This window comes from Panulirus ornatus, chromosome 43 (genome assembly GCF_036320965.1).
Source record: "Panulirus ornatus isolate Po-2019 chromosome 43, ASM3632096v1, whole genome shotgun sequence".
Taxonomy (NCBI): domain Eukaryota; kingdom Metazoa; phylum Arthropoda; class Malacostraca; order Decapoda; family Palinuridae; genus Panulirus; species Panulirus ornatus.
Window position 1 is genome coordinate 22,088,257 of NC_092266.1, and position 27,000 is coordinate 22,115,256.

Here is a 27,000-nt window from a genome sequence, read left to right on the forward strand (position 1 = left end):
GTTCTTAACGCTACCTCGCTGTCGCGGGAAATGGCGGATAGTATGAAAAAAAAAAAAAAAAAAAAAATATATATATATATATATATATATATATATATATATATATATATATATATATATATATATATATATATATATATATATATATATATATACACACCATACTACCCATCCCAACAAATAGACAGACAGATTGACACAAACACACACACTTTCCCCAACACAAGAGAGCCATCAATATCTTCCCGACTTCAAGTAGGGTACAGCGAATACCTTGTCCGACCCCACAAGTGGCTAAGCTCAGACCCTCAACGCTCGGAGAGTCCCCGAGCGGGGAAGCTAATCTTGTTTACAAGGGGTTACTCTCGCCAGGTCAAGCGAATTTAGTACATCAAGAATCTCAAGTTAGGGGATAAGTTGACAAGTTGGGCCGCTAGAGAGGGATCGAGGCTAGTCTATACTTTTACTGGCGCCTTCAGACGGTGTCACTAGAGTGAGATAATAATAATAATAATAATAATAATAATAATAATAATCCACGGTTTATTACCAAGAAGTTTACATACAATAGGGTATATTGCAGAAGATAGTGTCTTGGTTTACAATATTCCTACCTCTAACACAAATTATTTCCAGTATGAGTTATCAAACTTATGAATATTAAAATATAAGAACTATTAAAAAATTAAGGTAAAAAATAAAAGTTAAAACTTAAAAACAGCAAAGGCAAATAAAAGAAAATAGAATCTTACCTCGCATTAAGGTTTCTAACTATATATGGTCAACTTGAATTTTTATAACGTGTGGTTCTACATGTTATACATTGCAATAATTGTCTATCTATTCTAGCGTCTCTGTCATGTAAGTTATACAGTGTTTGTGTGGTAGCAGGTTACAGTGTTTGTCAGATATTTGATGATTTTTTCCAAATCGTACTCTTATTTAATCTATCCTTTCGTATTATGACAGGGAGTTCAGGCTTGCTCCAGCAGTGTGCTAATTTGTGTACTGACTACCTAAGATAACTTTCAAACATCGTGTTTGTATATGCTCGAGGTGTGTGTCGTGCCTGGGTCATGCCATACTGGGGCTGCATATTCTACTAGGGATTTACGTACATACCGACTGTATAATGTGAACATTGTTTCCTTCCTAAAACCAATAAACAGTCTTGCTCGGTTATCTGCTGGAGGACATCACGGTCCTAATAGAACAGAAGGCTCCTCCCTACTCACCATGCCCTCCAGCACAGCAGCGAACAGGAAAATAACTATGACGGAACATCATGTAATATGGAGAGAATATATCGAGATGGAAATTCTACCAAGACAGGATCAACAAGAAAACATTTTCTGATCTGGTTCCACTCCCATCACTCTGGGGGAGAACCATGTCGAGGGGAAATGTATGATATACTTGCATGTTGCACTGTCATTCTAAAGACACTTATTCACTGATAAGCAATTAGATTCAATAAAGTATTTGTCTACTTATCTAAAATATATTGCTGGTCTTCACCCCGAGAGCATATGATGGTAATTTATTCTCCACTGATCTGTAATTCTAAAGCTGGGGAAACGTTTTCCCGTCATTTCTGCCCCCTTCAATTTCATACTGCTATTTCTGGCCTCTGTCTTTCTCTCTGACGTAGCATTATCGCCATTAGGTATGCTGTCGATGTGACTGATCATTTTCAGAACTATTATCAATCTTCACAGTCGTACAAGGGTTGTGTGTCCTGGTGGTCGTCGCTCGCCACACTATTATATACACTGTCCGTCTGGTGTTATGAATAACTAACGCACCATCTGTGTTATATTCCTCACACAGAGCTACAGACCGTGTTCCTGTCTTCTCTGTCCGGTTCACTTTAAGCTCTGAGCTTTTCTGTATTTTCTTTCCTACTTTACGTTGTGGCGTTTCTTCCCTTCCTCAGTCTCAGCTTTCCCCATCTCTTGGTGCCACGCAAGAGATCGTCATTCAGTACTTCACAAAGTGGTATATATGAAGTTTTTTTTTTTTTTTCATGGGTCGAGAGAGTGTGTGCTAAAAGGAATGACATCATCTGGGGTTGACTTTACCAGAGAGAGAGAGAGAGAGAGAGAGAGAGGCGGGGTGAGAGGCACCTTAACACCGTCATAATCCACAAATTAATCCAATTTACTTCCTGAGACAAAGTGACCTTGTTAAACTCGAGGCGGCTATGATGTATACCACTCACCCTCATCCCACACTCGCTTGCATCCACACACCCTTCTCACTGTCACACCACTCTCTCCTTCACACCCCCTCTCACTGTCACAACTCTCTCTCCTTCACACCACTCTGTCCTTTATACCCCTCTCACCGTCATACCACCCCCTCACTCTTATAACACTATCGACTTCACACCACTTTCATCCTCACACAATACTTACACCTTTCCACTAACACCGCTCTCACCATCAGAGTCTCCCACCAGGCGCCCTCATCAGGTGCCCTACATCAGACCCTTCCATCACACGACCCCATGAGATACTCGCATCAGACATTCCCAACACAAACTCCCATCAGATGCCCCATCAAACACCCCCATTAGACCCCCAGGCATCAGATACTCCTATCAAGTATGCTCATCAGACGACCCCCATCACACAATCTTAGACGCCCAGCATCGACTACTTCCACCAGGCGCTCCATGCAAAACAATCCCATCAAACCCTTTCAGCAAAAGCCCCATCAGACGCTACACCAAGCAATCCCATCAGACACTCCCTAGTTCAGCCCCTTCTGGCATGACCCTAGACGTCCTCTGGATTTCCTAAGACTCGACCTCCTGCACTCATCTCCCGTATGTATGAAAGTCATCTCTCACGCCCCCTGACGCCACCCAAGACACTCATGCTCTTGTGCCTGCTCACTCAACTCGTGTGACACGCACTCTAACGCAACCTTGTAATAAAACCTTGTGCCAGCCACACTCAGGGCCCTGCCTGGGATCCATAACATCACCGGCGGCGGTCTGTGGAGCGAGAGGGGGGTAGGCATCACGGGACGAGTCTTCCCTAATGCAGTGTTTGCTAGACATACATTATCGAATTCTCCTGTTTGTCGGATGTGAGATATTGAACCCAGCCAGCCAACCAGGAAGGGACCTCTCCTACACCAGATTAATGTACCTCCTGCAGACAGCCTTGCCTTTTATTGAATGGCCGCTGGGAGGCAATATCTCAATGATCCAAACTTTTTCTTGGGAGGATAAAAAGAAAAAAAAAACCCGTTGGACTATCTGTGTTGAGGTGATCCTGTACCTGTACTTGACGCCAACTCATAGCTTTATCTTTAGCTTGGTGTCTTTGTTTTTTCAAGACGGTCATCCTGGTCAGTTCCCTTACACACACTACCTGGCGTTATAAAGGTTATTCACATCTCTACTTTGACTCGGTTAGAAAAAAAAAAAATGGTTTCTCGAAATCAGAGGACCAGTGGAACATTTACGGCAGCTAGGTGATGGTCTCGTTTTCTGCACCTTGTCTCTTACTTTATACCCTTGAGCACGACGTTACGACCCTTGAGCATGACGTTACGACCCTTGAGCATGACGTTACGACCCTTGAGCATGACGTTACGACTCTTGAGCATGACGGTACGACATTTTACCATGACTACTTTAGGGTTTAATCTGCCTTTTAAGTGCGACTGTGTCTTGGTGGTAAAGGAAGGATGATGGCTGGAGACTCGCATCACAAATAATGCTTAAAACTGATGAAGGTGTCAAGTTGTACTCCTCTGACGAGGCTGGAAGAGCTGGTGAGCTCTTCCTCCTCCTGTCTCTCCCGTCAGCTGATTTACCCGAGGCAATGGAATAGGTCTTAGAGAAACACCGGCGATACTTTATCAAAGAACTACTATTGTTCCAGAACCTCACCCCCCTATAAGGTTATACCTCTCTCTCTCTCTCTCTCTCTCTCTCTCTCTCAGACGAGAGAAAAGGCAAATCCCTCAGGCAGAGGCAACAAGAAAGTAAAGTAACACAAATGTATATCCCCAGCCAGACAGCCAGCTCCTGACGAGAGCAGCACTCTCATATGATGGCTTTGATAGGGTAACACAGACACAGACACACAAGAACAGCTTCACTGACACAGCGGGAGATATTCTTTTATTTTCTGAGGGCAGACTGTGACGGCCGCGAACTTATTTCTCTGAAGGAAATGTGTCACTGCTGGGAATTCCCTTCTCAGAACTGAGGGTGTGGCTGTCGAGAACTTATTCCTCACAGCAGAAGTCGTGGCCGCTGAGAACATATGTCACAGTAGCAGGTGGCACCAATGTGTATCCGGCACTCTACACATTTTCACTGTTGCTATATAACATTTGAATACCCACTCACAAATTTACAGACAACTATATACATTGTAAAAAAATGCTGACACTTCATTGCTATTCCCCACTTTGGATACTTTTACACTGTAAAACACGTTTCACACACTCTTTTACACGACCGTTTACCATTTCCAAACCACTTTTCATTTTTATGTCTCGAGAGAACTATCTACAAAACATTTTCACTCCTTATCTTTTCTCCCGTGTCTTTCTCTCCGGTTAAATCGAGGAAGGTGTGAGAACCTGGCCACCACCAGTCTGTGTAGTGTAAAGGTTTTGGTTACACTTGGGAAAAGTAAACAGGCGAGGAGTTTGCCTGTGTAAAACTTTATAATGACAAGACTTGAGCAAGAAAAATATATAAAGAAACTTTGCAAGTAATGGTGGTCATTTGATATCTCGAGAGGCCATGGTTTAGTGCTGGTGATAGAGGTGGTGCTGATGAAGTGATGGTGTAATGATGATCGCTGTGTGGTGTCAGTGATGCTGTAGTATTGATCACAGTGTAGTGATGATGGCAGTACGGTGATAATTATAATGCTGGTAATGGTGTAGTTGTCAGTGAGAGCGTAGTGTTGGTGCTGGCGCGTGATATTCATATTCATCTGTTGTACAGTACGGGAAGAGAGCTCTTGGCCTATCTTCACCATCAGGTTGTCTTTCAAACCTCTGTACACTGCCAGCAATCAGAGTATCCCTGCTCAGTCTATCATAACCGTCCTCCAGCCTTACACTAACACAGTGCTTCTTATACATCCTCACTGACTGGCCAGCTTAAGCTCCTTGTCGTGGCCACTGGTTACTCTGGGACTGCATCTCGTGAAGAACTGTTTAGGTTAACGTTGTCCATCTGATATGTAAACATGAAAACTGCAATCAGGTACCACCTCTCTCTTTTCTCCTCCATGATGAAGAGACTGATAATCCTCAGCTTGTAATTGTAGATCAGTTCTCGCAATTCAGGTACCATCTTCTCTGAACCTTTTAATTAGATATTTATGTTTCTTTAGGAAGTGTGGTGACCAAACATGAGAGGCATACTTCAGTTTTGGTCTATGTTCTAAATAACTTACCTAACACTTCCCAATCCATATACTTGTATACGATTCTTATATCTGCCACTAAACAGTTTATCATTGTTCACGGTTTTTTTCATGTGCAGCTCTAGTGACAGATTAGGTACACCGTCTACCCCGAGGTCTCTTTCACACGGAGATTCATGTAGAGCGTTTTCCCAATGGGAATAATCGTACCGAAGAATTCTTCACTGTGTCCCATCTTCATTACCCTGCAGTCCAAGAACAACACACAGAGTTCCCATCCAGCTCCTTGGCTTAAAATGGAGCTCATCCCGTCATAGGAATCCGAAAGATTTGTAATGCAAGACCATTCCCTGAATTCGTGGTCTCCCAGTTTCATATGCAAGGAGTCTTCCGTTCACTTTCTGGTTATCGTTTCGTGTATTATTAGTCACAACTGTTAGAGACTAGCCTGTGGTTTAGGGCGATTTCCCTATCAACTTTCATAAATACAGGCCCGACATTTGCCCTCTTCCACATCTTAGACCTACCTCTTCCTCAAGTGTTCTATTCAACTATAATTCGCGTGGCGTAGTGAGTGACTCCACACATTCCTTCACGACGTCTAGTTATGGGTGCTATCTGCCGTCAAGTGCCCTATCCTACGATAGCACCCTTACCCTCCTATGAAAAACCCTTAATATTTTCCAGAACTTTACTTAATACAATTCCTCAATCACTCCATTTCGTCATCAAGAATATCCTTTGGATTTTATAGTTGTTTTTCTATACACTCATAGAATGGGTATCTTCGTTAAGTTGTATTTACAGAGAAACTGTTTGGAAGCTAAACAACGCCGGCTAGGATTAGCCTAGTCAGATGTAAAATCTGCTCTCCTCCTCTGGCTTACGGTACGTTATTTACCTGGTTTATGCAGTGCTACTGGCCTTATCATTCTCTCCCAGGTATCTAGTGATAACAGTTTATTTGCCATACAGTTCCAATGAACAAGAAAAGAAAAACATCCTGATCTGAAACGAACGTTGGTGTTCCTATCATGGCCAAAAAGGACGAACCATTTCTTAATTTCGGTCTTTTACTAGTTTCTTTTCTCACGCTGATCAACTTTTTTCGGTAATAATATGAATGAACACATGCTAATGTAAAACCTTCTTTTCATTTAACCTTTGAAGTGTGGATAGTTCACCGTATTCAAGATGGTGGATGTTCTAAGTGGTAACTGCGTGTATATACTTGCCCTTCGGACCCTTGCCTGAATTTACCATCTAATTTGCCAGGACTCCCATTAATATTTATGTCTGAGATAACCGTAGGGCCCTTTTGTGTATTCCTCTCCCCCCGTTACCTGTAAAAGAGTGGCTTCTAAAGAGTAGCATCAAGAAAATCTCCCACAATCTTGCTCCTCCCTACCGCTGCTGCTCCTGCTCCTCCTACCGCTGACAGTACGCTGGTGATGGTGCACTGATTCTGATGATGCACAGTGTTGGTGATGGTGTTCTCTATTGACGATGGTGTGTAGTGTTGGTGATGGTGTTTTCTATTGACGATGGTGTGTAGTGTTGGTGATGGTGTTTTCTGTTGACGATGGTGTGTAGTGTTGGTGATGGTGTTTTCTGTTGACGATGGTGTGTAGTGTTGGTGACGGTGTTTTCTGTTGACGATGGTGTGTAGTGTTGGTGATGGTGTTTTCTGTTGACGATGGTGTGTAGTGTTGGTGATGGTGTTTTCTGTTGACGATGGTGTGTAGTGTTGGTGATGGTGTTTTCTGTTGACGATGGTGTGTAGTGTTGGTGATGGTGTTTTCTGTTGACGATGGTGTGTAGTGTTGGTGATGGTGTTTTCTGTTGACGATGGTGTGTAGTGTTGGTGATGGTGTTTTCTGTTGACGATGGTGTGTAGTGTTGGTGATGGTGTTTTCTGTTGACGATGGTGTGTAGTGTTGGTGATGGTGTGTAGCGCTGGAGACGGCGTAGCGTCGGTGATGGTGTGGTGTTACTGACGGTGTGTAACGGTGGTGATGGTACATTGTTGGTGATGATGTGCAGTATCAGTGTTAGTGCAGTGTTGGTATTTCCAACAGATACCTAGCAGAGTGTTGGTCAATAGGTGCACCTGCCACCACCTGCATTGCATGAGGCAGTACGAGAGATTTCATCAGGGTGAAAAGATCTTCATGAAGACTCGGCAGAGCTCAATATTTACTGCCGCCTCTCTTGCTTTGCTCAAGGGGTAGGTCGTCGTGGAGGAGGCCGGCTGAAGGGTGAGGATCGCTCCAGAGCCTGACACAACCGCCCTACACCATCAGCATCACCTGACACAACCGCCCTACACCATCAGCATCACCTGACACAACCGCCCTACACCATCAGCATCACCTGACACAACCGCCCTACACCATCAGCATCACCTGACACAACCGCCCTACACCATCAGCATCACCTGATGACACAACCGCCCTACACCATCAGCATCACCTGACACAACCGCCCTACACCATCAGCATCACCTGACACAACCGCCCTACACCATCAGCATCACCTGACACAACCGCCCTACACCATCAGCATCACCTGACACAAATCCTGTCCTCATCAGCTTATTACTGGGTAGACCTCCGTCCCGCGCTGCCTCACTGGGAGCCCCCTTCTTGACGCACGTAAAAAGGAAGTATCACAGGGCCAGGGAGAAGCGTTTTCATGTTCGACAGGCTCGAAAAAACCCGGCCACGTGCCTGGATAATGGCGCACATGAATAATTTGTTGTTGCTTCGAGACACCGATATGCTGCCTCTGGAACTTGCAGACCTCCTGGAAGCCACCGGCATAGCTAGTCCAGGAAAACTCGCTGTATCCTGTGTATGATACCCAGCATGACATCAGAGGTGCGGCTGACGTGTGTGTGTGTGTGTGTGTGTGACTACAATCTATGTTTTACGGGGGGAGAGTTTTACACTCGTATTACCTCGTGTTCTTAACCCATTTTTTATATGTACCATGCCTTTACTCCTATACATGTAAGCCAAAATACACACTGCCTAAGCCTATGCCAGGTCCCCATTAAGTCGATTAGCCCCTAAGGGAAGATGAACAGCTGGGTGGACTGTGGACCGGCTGCCGCGACCAGGATTCGAACCTATGCGGGTTTGATCCCCGGCACACCGTGCGTGGCTGACGGTCAGTAACAGTAACCAATACACCACGGAGGTGTATGTGGTCGAGCTCACTTGTGAAGCTTCGAGCCACGTGTTGTTCAGAGCTTAATTCCCTCCCAGCACCTGAGGACAATAGACTTAACATGTTAACTTAGTTCGTTCATATCACCCACCACCTGACCCGCAGGTGCAGGGAGAGAAGGTTAGCCTTTACTGGGGCGCCGTGGTCGCTCTGGTCACCACTGTCGTCGTTGTGGTCGTCGCTGTCGTCCCTGGCTGTCATGAATGTCAAGTTTTACGGCTAAGTAGGCAGGCGAGCGTCGCTTTCTTCTGGTAACATCTCTCTAGAAAACGGCTGTGTTTACATTATTCACGGCAGAGGGGATTTGCTTCGACAACCACGACCACTACCACCATAAGGCCACCATGAACCATGAGGCAGGCGGCCACCACCACCATGAACCATGAGGCAGGCAGCCACCACCACCATGAACCATGAGGCAGGCAGCCACCACCACCATGAACCATGAGGCAGGCAGCCACCACCACCATGAACCATGAGGCAGGCAGCCACCACCACCATGAACCATGAGGCAGGCAGCCACCACCACCATGAACCATGAGGCAGGCAGCCATCACCACCATGAACCATGAGGCAGGCAGCCACCACCACCATGAAGCATGAGGCAGGCAGCCACCACCACCATGAACCATGAGGCAGGCAGCCACCACCACCATGAACCATGAGGCAGGCAGCCACCACCACCATGAACCATAAGGCAGGCAGCCACCACCACCATGAACCATGAGGCAGGCAGCCACCACCACCATCAACATTCAAGCACTGCCCGCCTGGGGGATCGTCATGGTCTGGGCCAAGTTTTATAGCTGAGCCCAAGCTCGGGACCACGGGGTCGACACCCCCCAGAAAAAGAGGAGGAGAAGAAAATAACTCTAGGACGAGGATGAAAAGGGAATGAAAGGGAGGTAGATGACACGGAGGTGAAAGAGAAGAAATGTAAAGAAGAAAGGTCTGATTCAGGGCTGGAGACTACACACACACACACACACACACACAAACAGAGAGAGAGAGAGAGAGAGAGAGAGAGAGAGAGAGAGAGAGAGAGAGAGAGAGAGAGAGAGAGAGAGAGAGAGAGAGCACCACAACAAAGTAACTATATACCTGCAACTCACACACACACACACACACACACACACCAAATGAATACACTAAAATGAAAGACGACATATATGAAAGCCGAACTGTACAAAATGAAAGCAACACAGGTCGTGATGGTAGGGAATACGATATACCGTATAATGGTAGAAGACGAAGGACAGAAAGTGCCAGAGGAAGCAGTACAGAAACAAGGGTAACGGGTACTTACGGAAGAGGGTGTTGTTAGGAAAGCGCGCTGCAGAATTTCTTCCATAAACATTATAGTTTATGCTCGGCAGGATTAGACTACTTTAAGTTAGGTTAGGTCAGTTTAGGTTAGATTAAGCTAGGTTTAGTTAGAGTTGATCAAGCATGAATTGATCGGGTAAAAGAGAGGTGTGGTTGTAAGAAGAGCATGGTTAAGAGAGCTCACGAGGGTATACTGAAATAGTTTGGAAATATGGCGAGGATGAGTGAGGAGAGATTTTATAAGAGGTATATGTGTCAGAAGTAGAGGGGACAAAGAGAAAGGAGAAACCAAGTTCGAGATGGGAGGACAGAGTGAAAGAAGCGAGAGGGGCCTGAACATGCAAGAGGACGTGAACCTTGCTTGGATAGAGCGAATTGCAGCGATGAGGTATACAGGGGACGACACACTGCCAACGGGCTGAACCAGGTACCACATGAAGCGATCAGGAAGAAACCACGGAAAAGTCTGTGGAACTTGGCTGTGGATGGGGAGTAAATGAGAGCTGGCTTCGTCTGTTCCTGGCGCTCGCGGGAAACGACGAACAAGTTTGAACAAAAACAAATATTCTGATTAAACTACGGTGGTTTCATGCTACACTAGGTTACCTTCAGGATATGCTGGGTTACTTTCGGTTAAGTTAGGTTAAGCTGGGTCAAGTTACGCTTTGCTGGGTTACTTTGGGTTAAGTTAGGTTAAGATACGTTAGATAAGAAAAAAAAATATATCCCAATCACCCTTCCTCCACCCGAGTGGCGCCGTGTAAAACACAGGGAACAATATCCACTGCCAAAAATAAAAGACTCCCTGACAAGAAAACGGGGAGGCAGAATAAAAATCTTTTGAGCTTAGCAAAACATTGACAACAGAAATTTTCATTTAGAAAGATAATAAGAAAAAGATGATGCATTACTGAGGAACAAAGAGAAGACTGAAAACAAGCATAAAATGAGAAAGAAAAAATAGGCTTGACACTAATAAGAATAGATAAAGACACAACGAACTTAGGAAAACAAAAATATTGTGAATAAATTTATGAGAGCGAGTGACAGTTCCGTTGCAATGAGAGTATCTCCCACAGCACACAGGCTGTGCATGGCTAAAACAGTAAAGATGAAGTAAAAAAACGCCACAGGCACAGCACTACCTTGCAAGAAAAGATATAACAGAGAGTACAGAGACGTCAATATATATAATCGTTATACTGCTGCATTAGATACGAAATAAAGATGCATCAGGATACTGAAAGGGATATAGGTATATAATGTATTGATGTATCAGATAGAGAAATAAAGGTACAGGATAAAGCAACGTAAGGTATACTGTTGCATCAGATAATAAATCAAAATATGGCAAAGAATATAGAGAAGCAAAGCTGTAATGTTACATTAGATGAAGAAAAAAAAAAATAGTAGACGGCTTAGAGAGGTACAGAGATATACTGCAGAATAAGATGAAGTAATAAAGATATAGTATGTTATATACAGAGGTATATTACTGCATCAGATAAAAAATAAAGATATAACAGCTAGCGCAGAGAGGGCTTTGGCAGCCTGCGTCCTCATAAGTCAAACAATAACAACACATATGAATTATGTGAGGAGCTGACGGCTTGAAAATTTTAACATGGTGGAGCGGTGCCTCCCAGGCTGTTGGTGAGGGGCTCATGTGACGTGGGAAGGGTGCAGAGGGCGGCAGGTGGCGAGGCTGGGTGAAGTGAGGAACGGGGGTGAGGGGCGGGTGGTGAGGCTGAGAGTAGTGAGAGACGGGTGGTGAGGGTAGGTGCAGTTAGGGGCGGGTTGTGAGGATGGGTGTAGTGAGGGCGGGTGGTGAGGGTAGGTGTAGTTAGGGGTGGGTGGAGAGGATGTGTGTAGTGAGGGGCGGGTGGTGAGGGTAGGTGCATTTAGGGGCGGGTTGTGAGGATGTGTGTAGTGACGGGCGGGTGGTGAGGGTAGGTGTAGTAATGGGCGGGTCGTGAGGATGGGTGAAGTGAGGGGCTGGTGGTGAGGGTAGGTATAGTAAGGGGCGGGTCGTGAGGATGGGTGTAGTGAGGGGCGGGTGGTGAGGGTGGACAGACACCATGGTATAGCTGGGGTGATAGGGTGTTTAGACGGAAGATGTAATGAGACAGTGTAGCGAGAACTAAAGTGAGAGAGGAATATAACTGGTGCAATGAGTGTAGTGATACGGAATGTGCTGAAAAGTTATGGGGAACGGAGGGTTGCTGAACTCCGCCTGCACAAGGTTACACCGCGAGCGAAAAGTCACCTTTGACGAGGCTGTATGACTGGGAGTAGTCTCGTCAAACAACTCCTCACTACTCCAAAGGAGTTCCTACTACTGAAAGTAGCACAGCCTTGGAGCTGCAGGGAGTCCTAGAAAGAGGTCATGGGCAACACCAAGACTCTCTTCTCTCAGAGAGGGATCCTGAGGTACTTGTATCTAAATATTTCACACAGTTGCTATACCTCTGTAGAATGGCAATAAACATACATTCTACTGCATCAGGCCTCAGGCTTGGACTATACAAACGTCGAATAGCCTGACTATACCGAGCAACACTACTGTCACTCTCATTCTTGAGAAACTCAACGACAGGTCCATCCAGTCTAGCCATTTTATCACCTCTTCCTCGCCTGTTATTGTTTTCCCATATGCTCCTCTTACTTTCATTTCTATTTGTTTTCTTGTTCCATTCATACTGTCATCTTCCTTCCAAAATATTGTCTCATTCTCTCTTGGGTTCATCTGTACTCTCTTACCCCATCTCTCTCACTTGCCTTCTTTTTCAGCACTTGTCTTTTTCTCTTGACCTCCTTGCTGTTTCCTCTTCAGCTCAGCGCCACTGCAAATACCATCCATACACTTGCCTTTTACGTTTCATTTGCGATTTAAGCTATACGCTTCACCCGAACATGTAAGCACTGCTTCCTTAAATACATGTCACACCTCCCACTCCCTATGTTCCATATACTCTCATCCTATACCACTCTTCTCTCCATCTCTCGTGGTATTTCTATGCACAAGCCTCTTTTCCAAGCTCACTCACTTGCATTATTTTCTTTTTCACAAACGTCATTACCTCTTTTACTTCAAACTTCACAAAGAAATGATCAGATACTCCACCTGCTGCTCCTCTCAGCACGTTCACATCCACTAGCCTCTCCTCTGTGCGACTGTCACCTAGCATATAATCCAGTATAAACCCGTTGATCCTCAACCCACTCATCCACGTATTATTGTGTGCATTTTTTTTTTTTAACAAAGTATTCCCAATCACCATAACTTTTCCAGCCCGCAACTCGACAAGCTCGGTCCCATTTTCATTTACACCAGGGACCCAATGTCCCCCAATTATGCCCTCAAATGCTACACCATCACCAACACCTGCATTCAGGTCCCCCAGCAGACGAAGATTCGATCCCTTGATCTAAACTGCCAGTGCACTCACTGAACCCCATGCAGAGGGGAAAAAGATTACTTCCCATGTATTCCCTACCTGTCGTAGAAGGCGACTAAAAGGGGTGGGAGCGGGAAGCTGGAAATCCTCCCCTCCAGTTTCTGATTTTCAAGAAGGAACAGAGAAGGGGGACAAGTGAGGATATTCCTCTAAGGATCAGTCCTCTGTTCGTGACGCTTCTCACTCCAAAGGACTCCACATTTCTCTGTTACCAGAAGTAGCGCACCCTCGGGCTGCAGCAACCTCCAAGGGTGATAATAATAATAATAATAATAATAATAATAATAGTAATAATAATAATAATAATAATAATGATAATAATAATACTAATAATAATAATAATAATAATAATAATAATAATGATAATAATAATAATAATGATAATGATCTTAATAATGATAATAATTATTATTATTATTATCATTATTATTATTATCATTATTATTATCATTATTATTATTATTATTATTATTATCATTATTATTATTATTATTATTATTATCAGTGTGAACAACTTGGTATCGTCACAAACGTTCACGCAGACGGGTGCAGAGACGACCTGATCTACCTAGTACAGCACCGTAGTCAACAAGCAGTCTACTGGTTGTACTGTGAAATGTTGATGAAACAACGGTGTTTGTGTAGACCAATGAGGAGAGGTACTGACTACGTGAGGGAGTGGAGGAGGTAACTGGTTCCTAAGGTGTGGGGCTCGTCCAGCCTTAGCTCTTTAGTGAACCTCAGGGGCACGACGATACAAACGACCCTTGGGCACGACGATAAGACCCTTGACTACGATGGTACGGCTCCTGGGCGCAATGACGTCGTGACCTCTGACCTAACCAATATCGAGGGTGGGTTACCTACCATCTTGCTCAAGGGCAGAGAACCTCGGGGTCAGGGCGTGGAAACGTTGTGGTCAAGGGAGTTACGGACAAGAGACCTTTGCTTAAAGCTCATATCACCTTCCACGTCTCCATACCACAGTGAAATCAGTCAGTCAGTCCTCACTACACTGTACACGTGTCTGGAACTGTAATAACTGTACGTACGTACACGACAACACCACGAACAACAGCACACTTCTTGCCGCAACCTCACTAACAACTCATTATGTGTGAGGGATTGGTCTAAATCATGTACGGTAGTCGAGTGTAATGAATGCATCAAGTTATCAATATACGACGCATTACCAGCGAATACATAGCACAACATGAATTACTGATACAAAGACACACAGACACACACCACATACGCACACATATACACACGGATCTCCGTGGTGTAGAGGTTAGCGTTGCTATGAGTCAGCATGAGCCAGCCCGGGGTCGACTCGCATGGTTTCGACTCCTGAGCGTGGCAATCGGCCCACACCCAACCCAGGTCTTCATAAATCCTTGGGGTTGGTCGGTTTAAGGTTATACAAAAACAGTAAAGACGATGATAATAACAATAATAGTAACAATAGTAAGAACAATAATAGTGATGGTAATGATAATAATACTACTACTAACAATAATAACAACATTAATAGTGATGATAAATACAGGTGTTGGTTGTGGGAGTGGTCACAGTGGTGTTGTATGTCGCACTCACTGGCGCTGTGTGTCTCCCGCGGGCAGGTGGCGGCAGCATCAGGATCACGCGGGTGAGGGTGCCGTCGTGGCTGGAGGTAGGCGGGCAGGGGGACCTGGACTGCTGGTGGGAGGAGGACGCCGACCACATGTACTCCATCAAGTGGTACCAGGGAGCCCACGAGTTCTACCGCTACACACCCACCGCCAGGGACCCCATCCAGATCTTCGACCCCTCCACCCTCGACGTAGATGTGAGTATAGTGGCTGGGTGGCACGGTGGAAAACAAGGATGCGGGTGGGTGGCAAAGTGGAGGACAGCCATAGGTTTGGGTGGGTGGCAGGGTGGTGGTGTACAGATAATGGTGTCCTCACTCTATCATCTCTCATGTCCCTGAGCATAAGTAAGAAGTTTCCCCTCAGACAAACTTGTGGTAACTTATAATGTTTTCCTTCCGCTGCCAGAACCATGAGAAGTGGGGGTATGATGCCTCTGTTATCACCTTATCATCAACACCAATTAATGATTAAACTTCTCTGCCTTTAATGATTTTCTTTATAAGTACGACACTTACTTTGGTCATATGAGACGAGAGGCAACTTTGAAAATTAATTATACTATTAAGCGTGCGAGTAAGAGCTACGCTGTTTAATGACACAAAACATTCTAGGTTTCTAAATACAATATTGAAGTAGCGAAGTGTGCGCTCCGTGTGTTACTGGGAGAACGTACGGTATAACATGTCTGCATCAACAATCCTCTGTTCTTTAACTCCTCGAGGTTCATTTCGGTACGGTGCATCTGGTCTCTCTCGCGAGACCCCTACAGGAGGAGTCAGGGTGTGGTAGTCTGGTTGCTGGAGGAGGCCGTGGGACTGGACTCTCTCCCCTGATCCACCTCCCACGAAAATTTTCTGTTGAGACATTTACTGATCGTATTGCCAGACCCCAGCGAGGAGCAGTGCCACAGCCTGGCGGAAGATTATGTAGAGGTTGGCAGTTTATCAAGTGACGAAGAACGTATTATTCTACCATTCCAGATAGGCTTCCCATGAATAGCTATTATAGGAGAGCTTAAAAGTATAAAAATGTGGGACAAAATAGATACTTTCTATCATGCAATAAACATATTAGCTCCAACTTTTGTAGTTAATTCTATAAAAATTTTCAAAGTTGCCAAGAGACAAAAGACAATGAAGCACCAGGGTTAAGCCTCGGGACCTGACGCCTTCCTCATCTTTTCCAAGCCTTCTATTCCTCACCACACTCCTGAGAGCACTCCAACAAACCACACATCCCTCCCAAATTCTCCACCTCCCTAAAACCTTTCCCCTCCGATCAAGAGAGATGCTCTTGGCTTTATCTCCAGTCACGGACACTTTAGGGACACCGTGGACTTCAGCAATGCACCAGGCTTTACAGACACATGTGTCCTCATTTTCCTAGCTAACCTGGGTCCAGATTCTTTACACACTCACCGGCTGACCCTTGACCCACGGCCAGGTCCCAACAAGCCGCAGTGTGTCAAGCTTGGTCCATGTAACCAATTGTCAACTTGTTGTTGTGATCTATTATTATCATGCCTCTACCAGTCCTCCCCTTCCCTGCCCATCCCCCAGGGTCTGGGCATCACCATGTCATGCTCTCCCCACTGTCGAGTACTTATAATGCGCGTACCAAAATGGCTGGGCTAGCGAGCAGCGCTCACCATAGGAAAATACAGATACGAAGTTTGTTATCCAGTGTCGTGTATGAGAAGGAAAAACTGTTTGTTTGTGAAGTATAAGCCAGCTGCTCACGTTTGGCTGAGGTTGAAAAGAGACAGCTGCCAGTGACTCTCAGACACTTAAGTGTTGGCTCACTGCGCGTCCGTCACTCACCCTCTCAGCGGCGGGTATACCTCCCCGGGCAGTGGCTGCCTACTACCTACGAGAAGGGAGAAATTGTCATCTCCTCCTGAACCATTGACAGGGGGACCACCTTACGTTTCTCCTCACCCCATAGACAGGGAGACCATTTTGGTTTCTCTTCAACCCACACAGGGAGAACCTCTTAGGTTTCTCCTCACCCCACAGACTGGGAAACCACTTTAGGTTTCACCCCACCTCCAAAAAAAAAGGGACTCACTGTTGTGTCTCCCCTTCCCCCAGACAGGAACATCGTTGCTTTTGCTGTATCTATTATTCATTTCCTTCATTTTTCGTTCTCTCCCACAATCAAACCTTAATATTCCTAGTTCTTGGCCGACCCTCTTTAAATTTGCAGGACCTGCCGCCTATCAAACGTAATGAGGTCAAAGGTTTAACTATTACCCCTTGAACTCACATCATGCTACACAACACTGGCGCGAAGGAACTTTACAAAAGATGGTGACAAAGGCCCGCTGCATAACATACTGGGGCCGTTTTCCGATTATGTGGCGCACAAAGGTAAAAAATTCGTCACTATAGGATGGTGTTCAGTTTCTCTTATATAGTGTACAAAAAGGTTAAATTCCATGTTTAAAGTACACATAGCCTTGCAGCAGGTCCTATTGGCCAAGAGGTAGGAGAGAACTGCGAACCTCAGGTTACGAATCGATAATGTCAAAGTCCTTGGTCTTTTAAATGTTTTGTCTCGACCTGTTCATGTTGGATGTACGAATTTGATCTTCCCATTTTCTAGGTTAACCGTATGAAGTTACAAGTCTTTTTTTACTCTATCCCTGCCTCTCACCACCGCCTTATCCTTTCTTCCAGCCGCCCTTATTCGTGCCTCTCTGCCCTCTGACTCTCACCTACTCTCCCTGTCTCTCCCGGCAGCGTGAGAAGTCGTGGGGTGGCAGCGTGCGGATAGCCAACGTGAGCCTGGCGGCCGAGGGGCCCTTCCACTGTGAGGTCTCGGCCGACGGCCCCACCTTCCACACCGCCTCCGACTCCGCCACCCTCACCATCATCGGTAAGTCCCGTTGGCTAGTGTCCTGAGAAGTTGTCCTGGCCATGTAGATACAGAAGCTTGTGAAAAGATACGTTGATACACTGTTCTTGTTTCGAAAAAGAAAATAATGATCTTCAACGAAGATATTGGCCCATTTCCAATGCTGCTTTTCACAAGTCGATGTGGATAGAATGCTTCATTCTAAGGGGTTTCAAAACATGTCAAAATAACCATTATGATCCATTACACAATACATATCCTTAGGCAGTAAATCTTGTTTTCATGAAAATAAGAGCAGAATTTTGGGTTTGTATCGTTGATGGTTTCCAACTTATTAAACCCATAACTTGGACCGACCATTAAGTAGAATATGTACTATACACAATGACTGAGGTGCAGACGTCTGTGAAGGAGCTCTCCTCCGTCTTCCGGCATGAAGCTCTCAGCTCCCTGCAACAGCTGTCCTCTGGGGAACTGCTGGGGGTAGTAGGATCGTCCAACTGGCGAAGATTGAGGTTCAACCCGAGACGAAAAACAGCCTAACCGGAATACCGTCATTAGAAAGTTTTATTTTCCTCAGAGAAAAATAGATAATCTTAGATTCATCAAAATCATGCATTTACAACAGCTGAAAAGGTAATAAAGGCTTATTCGAAACTGCAGACATCTGCTTCAAAAAATGGAAATAAGGCAAAGAGCTTCAAGACTTGTGAAGACGTGCAGGTCATGTGAAACTCGACCTAGTGTGGTGTGACGTGGCCTGTCGAGAGGGAGTGTTGCCGCCGACACACACCTGATCCACAGGGAATACTGTCACGACGAAGACCGGCAGTAGTGGGCAGGGCAGGGGAGAAGATGTACAGATCTATAGAGACGAAGATGTTGTCTATGAGATGTGCGAATGATGGCTAACCTGCGTTCCACAGGCCGGGCTGACGCATCTCAGATGTACCTGTACCATAGACTGCTGGAGCGTTAAGTGTACCTGTACATCATATTGTTGGGGCGTCGAGTGTACCTGTACAGCATATTGTTGGGGCGTCAAGTGTACATGTATACCAGACATTTGGGGCGTCAGATGTACCTGTATACCTGACAACTGTTGCTTCACCAAGTCCAAGATGGACCCCTTGTGGTTGACACTGTGGATCAAGCGAACCCTGGGGGGAACACTCTGGGTCAGGCTGACATTGTGGGTCAAGATGACTCTGGGGTTGACACACTGGTTCAGTCTAACCCTGCGGTCGAAACTGTGGGTCAGGCTTACCTTTGAAACTTACACTATGGGTCAGGCTGACCCTGGAGCTGATATTAGAGGTAGAATGACCCTTAGGCTGACACATTGGGTCAGGCTGACACACTGGGTAAGGCTGACACTCTGCGTCAGGCAGACAAACATTATGAAACATGTTACCGACATCTTTGATGGTTGTAACATCAACACAACAGTTTCCTTATTTTTTTTCATAATTCTTTTCATTACAGCACGTTAACTTACAAGCCCACAGTAAAAATTCCCCCGGCCAGGGATTATACATGTATTTTTGTGGTCAAACACTATCGTAAAAGAAAAGCTTTTAAAAGGAATGGCATCATATGAAAGGTCGAAGGTCAAACACCGATATTTACTGTCATTACTGTGTGTCAACGGAAAATATTTGCGGTTCTTTTCGGAATGTTTAAAATGTGACGAGCCATACATTAGCCTGAGGTAAGAGGTCACGGGTTGAATGTTTCATCGTGACGCCTTGCTTATTAAATTGAGCATCCCTTGTCCAAGAATGCATTTGATATAAAGGTCAAGTTCTGGTGGTCGTATTGGATAATGGATGTTGACCTGAGGGCCCCGACCTGTCGCACACGGTCGGGTCCCAGGTAAATTATGACCTGGAACACACGTCCAGAGGGAGGGTCCTGACCCCATCTACACAGGGTAGTTTTCCCCATCTTTGATGTAGCCACGATACCTCTCTCTCTCTCTCTCTCTCTCTCTCTCTCTCTCTCTCTCTCTCTCTCTCTCTCTCTCTCTCTCTCTCTCTCTCTCTCTCTCTCTCCACGATTGCGTTTACGATGGCTCCAAGTCTAGATTACCGTCAACCTCTGGCGAGGGTCCAACACCGTCTATAAACACCTTGTTTCGGGTCACCGTCTGTGAAACTTCCCTGTCTAAGTTACTGTCTTCCTCTGATGGAAGCTACAATACCTCACTCCGGGTTCCCGTCTACAATACCTGTCTTTCCGGGTTCCCTGATACGATACCTGTCTGTGTGAGATACCGTCTAACTCTGCTGATCCCAGGATGCGGGGATAAATGAAGCTCCACATTCTACTAACATATTCTTCTTCCTCCTGGGTATGGAATATTGAAGCATATGCTAGGCGGCCCACGGACATCTTTATTTCAAAACCCGAAATAGATCATACAGATTTTCAGCCCCCGAATTGCTTGTGTTCCACTCTCCTGTTCCTTCCGGTAATTTCAATGATATTCACGACAAATCAGTCTAATCATCCAGGGAGAATGCTAGGGGCGTTTAATGAAGGTTACTTTTGTGGTTTAATTATTCCGCAGAGCCACAGGCTGTTAAAGATCATCATTTGCTTTGATCTATTTTCTCAGGAAATTTTATTCATTCCGTATCTTTTCACTACAAGTCTTATCGCCATGTACATTAATGGAAATTATATCGTGTGGTGTGAACTCACAGTGATGCTGGTACCTAACATAGGTTGTTGGATCAGGTGTAACACCACAGTTAGCTATCACACTAACATACGACCAAACTCAAGTTGACCTTCTGTGACTCAAACAAACTTAACGTGAACTCTGCTCTTGCTCTCGTTAATAATTACCTCGCAATACCGGTTATCATTTCAGTCTTTTTCATAGTTACGCTATTTGTGGTGCTTTCAAAGCTGGTTCGATGATAAGTGGACAATTAGTTCAAGAAAGAAGAAAAATCCTTTGCAGATGATGGTATGTAAGTACACTGGGTATACAAACATAAAATATGTGTATGTTTTTGTATGGCATCATGCTCTAAGACGCCTTTCTGATGCTGGTGTTATGTCTTCCTGCAGACCTGCCTGACGGGGCGCCGGTGATCGAAGGCGTGAGGAGCTACTACCTGGCGGGGGACTGGGTGGACCTCACTTGCACATCCCTCAAGTCCAAGCCGGCAGCCCGTCTCTCCTTCAGCATCAACACCGAGCCAGTGAGTGCTCTCCCGCCGCCTGACGTCAGGGGTGCCGCTGTCATGTGAGGAGGAGGACGACCTTCAGTCGTGGCACGGCACCTGGGGATGTGCTAGTGTCTGGGGGAATCAGGGATTCTCCGAAATGTCGCTCAGACGTGTCTCTCAAATGTCTTTTGACACAACCGTCGATAAGTTATCTCCCTCCCTCTCTCATGCATCGCTACGACACGCTCTCGCTAAACTACACATCTTCTTTTCTTCCTTTTACAAATTCACTCAGGGTCAGCAGGTCCTCCTTGCCATGACCCATGGCTCTCCTACAACCCACTATACCTCCAGAGGTCTATTTGGGAGTATCTTTAAAGTTTCCCTCCCTGAGCCCTGTTTCGTTTCAGATTCTTGAAAACATTTGTCTCTCCCAACTTTTTCTGTGCTACCAGGTCAGTAACAGCGAGAGCAACTAGTACCGCACGTAATCAATTTTCGGGCCAGTTGAAGAAGGTAAGAGTAAAGAGTAACTCTAGCCTCACAACACTACAAACAACATGTAATTCATTTCCTGATCAGAGAGCGAGGGCAGCAGTACAGGACGAGGTTCAGCCGGTACAAAGCGGTAGTGACTGTCGTGTGTCAAAACACCAACGTACATTGTGTTTACCTCGCGGTCACTCTTCCCACAGCAGCTCCTTATCCCCCTTCAGTAGCCAGCTTCCCTACAAGAGCCACTCTGCCCACAATAGCCACACCCACAACCCCCTCTCTCCCCGCAGGCCTCGCCCGGATGGCTGGAGTCGCAGAAGGACCAATTGGACGGGGACGGGCTGACCACGTCCTCCTTGCGGCTGCGGTTCTCCCTCCTGCCGCGACTCCTGCAAGAGGACAACCAGGTGCGGGTGGAATGTGTGTCGGAGATCCCCGGGGTGTACAGGATGGCGACGTACGATGTACTGAGCACCAACCCACCCTACCAGGCCTCAGTCCTCGGGGGCGGCGCTGCTGCAGGTGGGTCAACACTTCCACCTGCTACATCATGGCTCCTCTACTTCTTTGTGAGATATTCTACCACACCTTATATTCGTAACACCTTCCACAAAGCTCCATCAACCCTATCATACGTTTTCTTGGAGGGGGGTCATAAACGCCACATACAAATCCCATGTTTCTCTAGGTATTTGTCAAACAAAGTCTTCAAGGTAAACACCTGATCCACACGCCCTCTACCATTTCTGAAACTACATTGTTCTTCCCAAGTCTCATGCTTTGTTCTTGCCGTCATCCTTTCAGTCACCACTTTCTTTCAACTTATTTACTAGGTATACTCAACAAACTCGAACGCCCACTTCATTCCCCGGGCCTTTAAACTATGGCGCTATACATGACATTCACCAATTCTTAGGCACCTCACCATGAGCCTTACACACTGTGAAAATCCTAACGAACCAAACGACAACACAGTCGCTCTTCCTGAAGAAAATCAGCTGCAGTCTCATCCACTCCAGCTGTTTTACCACACTTCATTTCAAACAAGGCTTTGACTTTCCCTTTTCTTTTCACCAAATCAGTTGCCAAAACTCTGCAAATATCCACGTCCCAGACACCCCACATCTGCCATCCAATGATATAATACATTCAAGTCCTTCAAAATACTCACTCTATTTCATTTTCACTTCTTTCCCATTCCTATTGCCATACCTGCTTTCTTCACTGATGCTCACACTAAAATATTTTCTCATTCTTCTTGAAGTTGGCTAATACTGTTTCATTTTAACTCTCAATTTTCAACCCACGCACCTTCCTCTTGACCTCCTGCCACTTGCTCTTGGACATCTCCTAATCACTCGCATTCCTTCCACTTTTCTCTTTTACTAGTAACTTAATAGCCTCATCCCACCACCCACTACCCTTTCTCACATGCCTATCTCCAACCTTTCACATGACACATACACATATCTCGCACATGTAAACACAGCTTCCTTAAATACCTCCCATTCCTTGTCCTTCCTCTGACTGCGATTTCTCTCACCTTTTGCCATCTTTCACCCAGCCTCTCTAGGTACATCTCCACACAAGCCTCTTTTTTCAAGCTCACTCACTTTCACCATCCCATTCCCACCCACATTATATCCTCTTTCCCTAAAGCCTCTCCAAAAAGTTACCTTCGCCTCCACAGAGTAGCCATCAGACATCCCACCAGCTGCCTCTCTCAAAGAAGCAGCCTTTGGGATGTCTCTTTTACACTACCAATTAGTATATGATCCATTGATACCTGCTTACCACGTATCTCCCTCACCCACGTATACTTATGCGCGTTTCCAGCACACAACTCCACAAGCCGCTCACTACTTTCATTCACACCGGCAAACAAATGGGAGTGGAGACCGGTTTTGTGGTACGCCAAGTTACTGACCAAAATATCATCTTGCCCAGCAGGCACCCACAGCTCCCTGGCCCTCATCTTCCCGCTCCTACTGTCATCCATGGTGGCTCACCAGCTTCTCTGAGCCGTCTCATCAGCCAGCAGCCGCCAGTAACTCCGACTTCATCCGTCACCAGCAAGTCTCCTGAGATGCTCATCAATCGTCCGCAGCGATGGAGCTTCGGCCTCTTCCCCTTCAGTATTAGCAGCGGTATCTTCATCCACCACCCACACACATCACCCACCAACAGCAGCAACAACAGCCGTAAGAGTTACGGTCTGACAGCTTCACCAGCTCATCCGCCAACTGCAACTTAAATCTTCTCATCCACCCGGGGAAATTCTCATCAGCCGCGCGTGTGGCCAGGCAGACCCCGTCAACCCCACATCACGTGCACAAGGTCCTCCCGTTACGTTTGCACTCCACTCGATGTTTGCTCTGCCCTGTTTACTGCCTTTTAGTACTTTGTCGGTTGGTTACATCATGCTCATCCCCTGTGTGTGCGAGTCACGTCATCCGTGTTTGACTTTGAGAATGTGTGAGTCAGTGTAGCCTCTCTCTCTCTCTCTCTCTCTCTCTCTCTCTCTCTCTCTCTCTCTCTCTCTCTCTCTCTCTCTCTCTCTCTCTCTCTTCCCCAACCCACCATGCCCACTCCCCACCTCCCATTCAGCTTGCGTCAGTGTGGCCTCTTCCCTCCTGCTCACTTCCCGGCTCCCCATCTCCCGTTCAGCAACACGAGACAAATTGGGTTCTTGAAGATTTCCCTCGAGTCTGTGATCCTTGGAATACAAGGTCTCTCCAGCCTCAACCAAACCTCCTTGCTTCCACCACATCTCTCCCCTGCCTCAGCCACACCTTCCCTGCTTCATCCACACCTCCCCTGCCACAACCTAACCCACCCCCCAGCCACACCTCCCCTGCCTGTCATCCCTCCACTTAACAGGAACAGATGGTAAAACAGACGTACCGCACATAATGGTCAATACTCTCCTGTAATTAAGGCTATATGAAAGTTGAATACGACTAAGTCATCTGGTTCTGAAGACACCTCTCCCTCGGATGATGAAAGATGTAAGCCGGCAAATAGCATTTCCTGACACCTAAATATTTAACAGATCGCTAGGAGAAGGACGAGTGCCAGACTGACTCTAAGCTTCCTAAAATAACATCAGCTCTGGAAAAAAAAAAAGGAAGTAGAAAATTCATATGAAAATTAGAGACAACAATTAGAATTGATAGTGTTAGTCTTTACAGTATAACTGATAACCGAATCAACGTGGACAGAGATGAATAAGATCACGCCTCAGGAATCGAACAGAATGCGTTACTCGTATTCATACGAACTGGGATTCTGAAGTACATCCAGATATAACATATTTACACTTCCTGAAAGCATTCTACAATGCGTCACTTAAAAGACTGCTTATTAAAATTGAAGCTCACGTCACAGGATATTGAATGTGGACATCAGACTAGTTCACAGGTAGAACACAATATCAACGAGATTTAGGTAAAATGATGGAATGGTTCGAGACATAGCAAATGGATTTCAATGGAGAAAAATGCCAAAATGGCAAGAAAAACATTGACCATGGATATAAAGTTCTGGGTAAACCATTACGAGGAGCAAAAGAAAAAGATCTTTGGAGTGATCATCAATAAAAGAGGAAAAAAAGGGCTAGATTTCTATAAAAAAAAAATCACAGTAACTATAAAAAGGAGACAATACCCACTCTTTACAAATGGCCTAGTCAAACATATGGAGTACGCTGTTCACCTGTGGTATTTACATCTTGATCAAAGAGAAATTGACCACATCCAAAGCACCAAAAATATGGCTTGTGAAGGGAGCCTACGACAAATCATTACAGTAGACTATGAGGTCTATTAGATTTCAAAATAATTAATACTTTCGACAAAATAACAAAATTTCTTCATATCAGATAAAATTACCAAACATATCAGTATGAAACTAAAAGGATGATGTAACAACCTACGCAGTTTTTTTTCTTTTAGCAGCAAAACACCGTAATGAATTCTTACCAGATGATGTCAATGTGAAGTCTACTTTTTAGCAGCAAAACACCGTAATGAATTCTTACCAGATGATGTCAATGTGAAGTCTACTTTTTAGCAGCAAAACACCGTAATTAATTCCTAGATGATGTCAATGTGAAGTCTACTTTTCAGCAGCAAAACATCGGTATGAATTCCTACCAGATGATGTCAATGTGAAGTCTACTTAACACATCTAAATGAAGGCCACACCAACACTTCAGTGATGTCTTCTCGCTTCTGCCCCGTGGTAGGCTCCTTCCAGTCCAGTCTGCCGGTGTGAGGTATCACTGATGCCACTCTACTGTGTCGTGTAGGAGACTCCATCGTCCCGCTGGATCTCCAATCTTCTAATTCTTTATTTCCGTTTGGATTTCCTGATTGTAACCTCTCTCTAGGTCTTAACGTCTTTTCCATTATTCCTAGGACCGTAAAGATCATGTGTGTCGTTTACCTGTTCTCTCAGAAACCAAGTTACCATTCCCTTAATAGTGGTCATATTATTATATCTGTAGTTCTAACATTACTCTCTCGTACGTCTTGGACGCACGGCTCATAAAAGTACTTCGCCTATGTTTCTCACATTTCTATGGCTTGCCCTTTATATATACATATATATATATATATATATATATATATATATATATATATATATATATATATATATATATATATATATATATATATATATATAAAGCATTTTGTCTCTCTCCCAGTCAGCTGGTCTTTTTGCTTCACCTTGCATTCATTTACGACATTCAGAAGTTAGAGGTTCAGAGTTTCACTTGTCGTTTAGAACAATTCGATAGGCTTATCATCGATGCCAGCTACCTTTTCATTATTCATGATGTTAAAAGCAAATATCCATATCTGCCATGCTAACAGCTTCCTGCAATACGTGGATAAATATTTGAAATAATCTGTCCATTTTCCACTAAGTTCATCTGGATCTACTATAAACTTATTTTCAAGTCTGGCGTGTCGTCTTTCTCATTTTGGTTTCCTATAATTACTAATATGTGAACTTTTTCCGGTTACACTTTCTTATAAAATTTCCACAGCAACAGATCACCTTAGAGACATGTTCTCCCTCAGTCTACCACGATGGACCGCCCTCCATCCCAAAGTCAAGTCCTTCCACACCATGTCCTATCCTGCTCCCACCTGTATACACCCCTCCCACCAGTTTTCCCGCTTGTCACACACCTTAACGAGGCGCTGAATTTTTTTTGCTCATGTACTATTTGTCCTTATGTGATGTGACGCGCGTGTGTGTGTGTGTGTGTGATATTTGTGTGCTACAGAAATTGAGTTTTACGTTCGTGTTGCCCTGTCACTTAACCTTGTATATATAACTTGTCTTCATCTTATGTAGACACACGTACACTCACACCTAAAACTTACGCCAGGTACCCAGC

The 27,000-nt window shown here is 45.2% G+C and overlaps 1 protein-coding gene across 2 annotated transcripts in view; it reads left to right on the forward strand.

Moving 5' to 3' along the window:
• Positions 1-24,137, forward strand: part of LOC139762389 (cell adhesion molecule 2-like) — a 62,495-nt gene extending 38,358 nt beyond the window's left edge. The window contains exons 2-6 of one of the 2 annotated variants that reach the window (XM_071687220.1): positions 15,046-15,251; positions 17,799-17,934; positions 20,995-21,128; positions 21,881-22,112; positions 23,538-24,137. In XM_071687220.1, coding sequence (XP_071543321.1) covers positions 15,046-15,251; positions 17,799-17,934; positions 20,995-21,128; positions 21,881-22,112; positions 23,538-23,611 — 782 coding nt within the window. In that variant the 3' untranslated portion in view covers positions 23,612-24,137. The remainder of the gene's footprint in view (positions 1-15,045; positions 15,252-17,798; positions 17,935-20,994; positions 21,129-21,880; positions 22,113-23,537) is intronic. The other variant, XM_071687221.1, reaches the window with a different exon arrangement.
• The last annotated feature ends 2,863 nt before the right edge of the window (positions 24,138-27,000 follow it).